The sequence below is a fragment of the Pseudomyrmex gracilis genome, unplaced genomic scaffold, assembly GCF_002006095.1.
Source record: "Pseudomyrmex gracilis isolate BER0280 unplaced genomic scaffold, ASM200609v1 scaffold_3203, whole genome shotgun sequence".
Lineage (NCBI taxonomy): Eukaryota > Metazoa > Arthropoda > Insecta > Hymenoptera > Formicidae > Pseudomyrmex > Pseudomyrmex gracilis.
This window is the reverse complement of record NW_018023787.1, coordinates 3,030-5,191: the sequence shown is the minus strand read 5'-3', so window position 1 is coordinate 5,191 and position 2,162 is coordinate 3,030. Positions and strand designations below refer to the sequence as shown.

Genomic DNA, 2,162 nt, shown 5'->3' with positions numbered 1-2,162 from the left:
TGCTAGAAAAGTGCTACAAATAGCTTACAACAGTTTACATCTTACTAAGTAATTGTGGATACTTAGTAATAATGGTGCAAACGTGTTGTGTCACAAATTGCAAAGAACGGCAAAAGCGTGATAGGACTATATCTTTTCATCAGTAAGTGTTTCATCACTTTCAATGTTTATTAGCTGAATATAATATCGCATAACCTATAATCAATACNATTTAATGTATATTTGAGATTGTTTTGTAGCAATTCTAAAAGAATTTACTTACTTACAGATTTCCAAAAAATCCAGAATTACAACAGCAGTGGAGAAAAGCAATAAAATGTGGTAATTTTAATCCTTCATCTCATGCAAGAGTATGTTCAAAACATTTTTCAAGTGATTGCTTTGTTGAAAGTCCTTGGAGTTCGAAGAGGATATTAAAATCTAATGCTATCCCAAATGTACCACATATACTTGAAACGCAACATATGCAAGAAAAGGATATACTCAATGTTCCATGCATTGAAACAAAAAACAAAACTGCAAAGTATAACTCCCTTCAATATTTGATCAATACTTGAACTAATCTATAATTATATAATTTTACTATAACTTTTCTTTAGCTTAAAAAATAAATGTGAAGATGAAAGCTTAATACATACTGTTAGTGCTAACGAAGAAAATGTATCACTGGAGAAGCCTTTAAGAAAGAAGCGAAAAGTTTATGTTGGTGATTTTGAGGAATGTGATGTAATAAGTGAGAAAAAAAACTATGTAGAGATCATTAACACAACAATAGCAAAGAAAAACAAACAAATTAAAATATTGCAACAGAAAAACAGAAGGCTTATAAAAAAAATTAAAGATTTACATTCGATATTTGGTAGATATACAAGAAAAAGAAGGATTACATTTAGGAACTAAAATAACAAAGCGGCATATTAACTGGTTTAAAGAAAAAATGAAAGTGAAGCTCGCTGCCCAAACGTTTAGTTTCAGTGTAGCAAAAGCCTTGCAATATTTAAGAGAAACAAACTATTCTCCAAATTTTGAAAATTGTGAAGCAACGGAACAATTTATTAGTTTCATGAACGATGCTTTTGATATATTGAATAATAGAAATCTGTTAGCCAAGAGTTTTAAAGCTAGTGTACAACAATATAATAAAGATATTATATTTAACAAAATCAATGAAGTAATTAACTACATAATTTCTTTAAAATGCGGACCATGCAAAGAACCATTGCACTTAAGTCAAAGAAAAACTGGTTTTGTAGGATTTATAATTAGTTTACGATTACTTATGCACATATATAATCAATATGTTGACAGTCCAATCAAAAAATTAAAATATTTACTGGCATACAAACTTTCTCAAGACCACCTTGAGGTTTTTTTTAGTGCCATCAGAAGTATGGGAGGACATAATAATAATCCTACTGCAAAACTTTTTNAAGCTGCTTATAAAAAATTATTAATACATACTGGCGTTACCGGCTCTTTGCAAGCTAATTGCATTGAACAAGTTCCTACAATCATTTTAGCAGTAAGTACTTCGAAAGGAAACAAAATGAAGACAATTGATAATCTGTTAACAGAAAATTTTGCACCGTTTTATGAAAATACCGACCATAATTATTATATTACAAGTGCAAGTTATTCTAAAGACCTATCATTGTATATATCAGATATTATTGAATATATTGCTGGTTTTGTAGTCCAAAAAATAAAAAGCACTGTGCAATGTGAAATATGTTTAAGAGCGATACAGTCAGATACNTCGTCTGGTAATTTTGTAAATATAAAAAATTATAGCAATGTAAAACAAGCTCTAACAATANCTTCGACCGATGTTATACATATTTGCAAAATTGCCGAAGCAGAGATACGACTTTTAAAGAAAGCGAATCAATTAGTGCAAACAAATATATTACAGAAGTTAATTATAAAAATTATGAAGAATGTTTGTTCATCAATATTTAGTGAATATTATGAACATATAAAAACAGGAAATGTATAATGGCCATTTAAAGTAACCGAATGCTCAGTTACTTTAATATTTCTATATTGTAATCATGTGACTTGTATAAGTTTTAATTCAAGAACATCATATTTATATATATATTGATAAAGGCCTAATCTAAGGCCGAAAACGTTCTATATGTTACCTGCTTGAATAAAGTAAT

General features: G+C 28.7%; 1 protein-coding gene across 1 annotated transcript; it reads left to right on the top strand.

Moving 5' to 3' along the window:
• Nucleotides 1-7: 7 nt before the first annotated feature.
• LOC109863105 (THAP domain-containing protein 1-like) lies at nucleotides 8-916 on the top strand. Its single transcript, XM_020443296.1, has 3 exons — nucleotides 8-142; nucleotides 269-523; nucleotides 600-916. Exons 1-3 carry the CDS (start codon nucleotides 72-74, stop codon nucleotides 898-900), a joined length of 627 nt encoding a protein of 208 aa, XP_020298885.1. The 5' UTR covers nucleotides 8-71; the 3' UTR covers nucleotides 901-916.
• The last annotated feature ends 1,246 nt before the right edge of the window (nucleotides 917-2,162 follow it).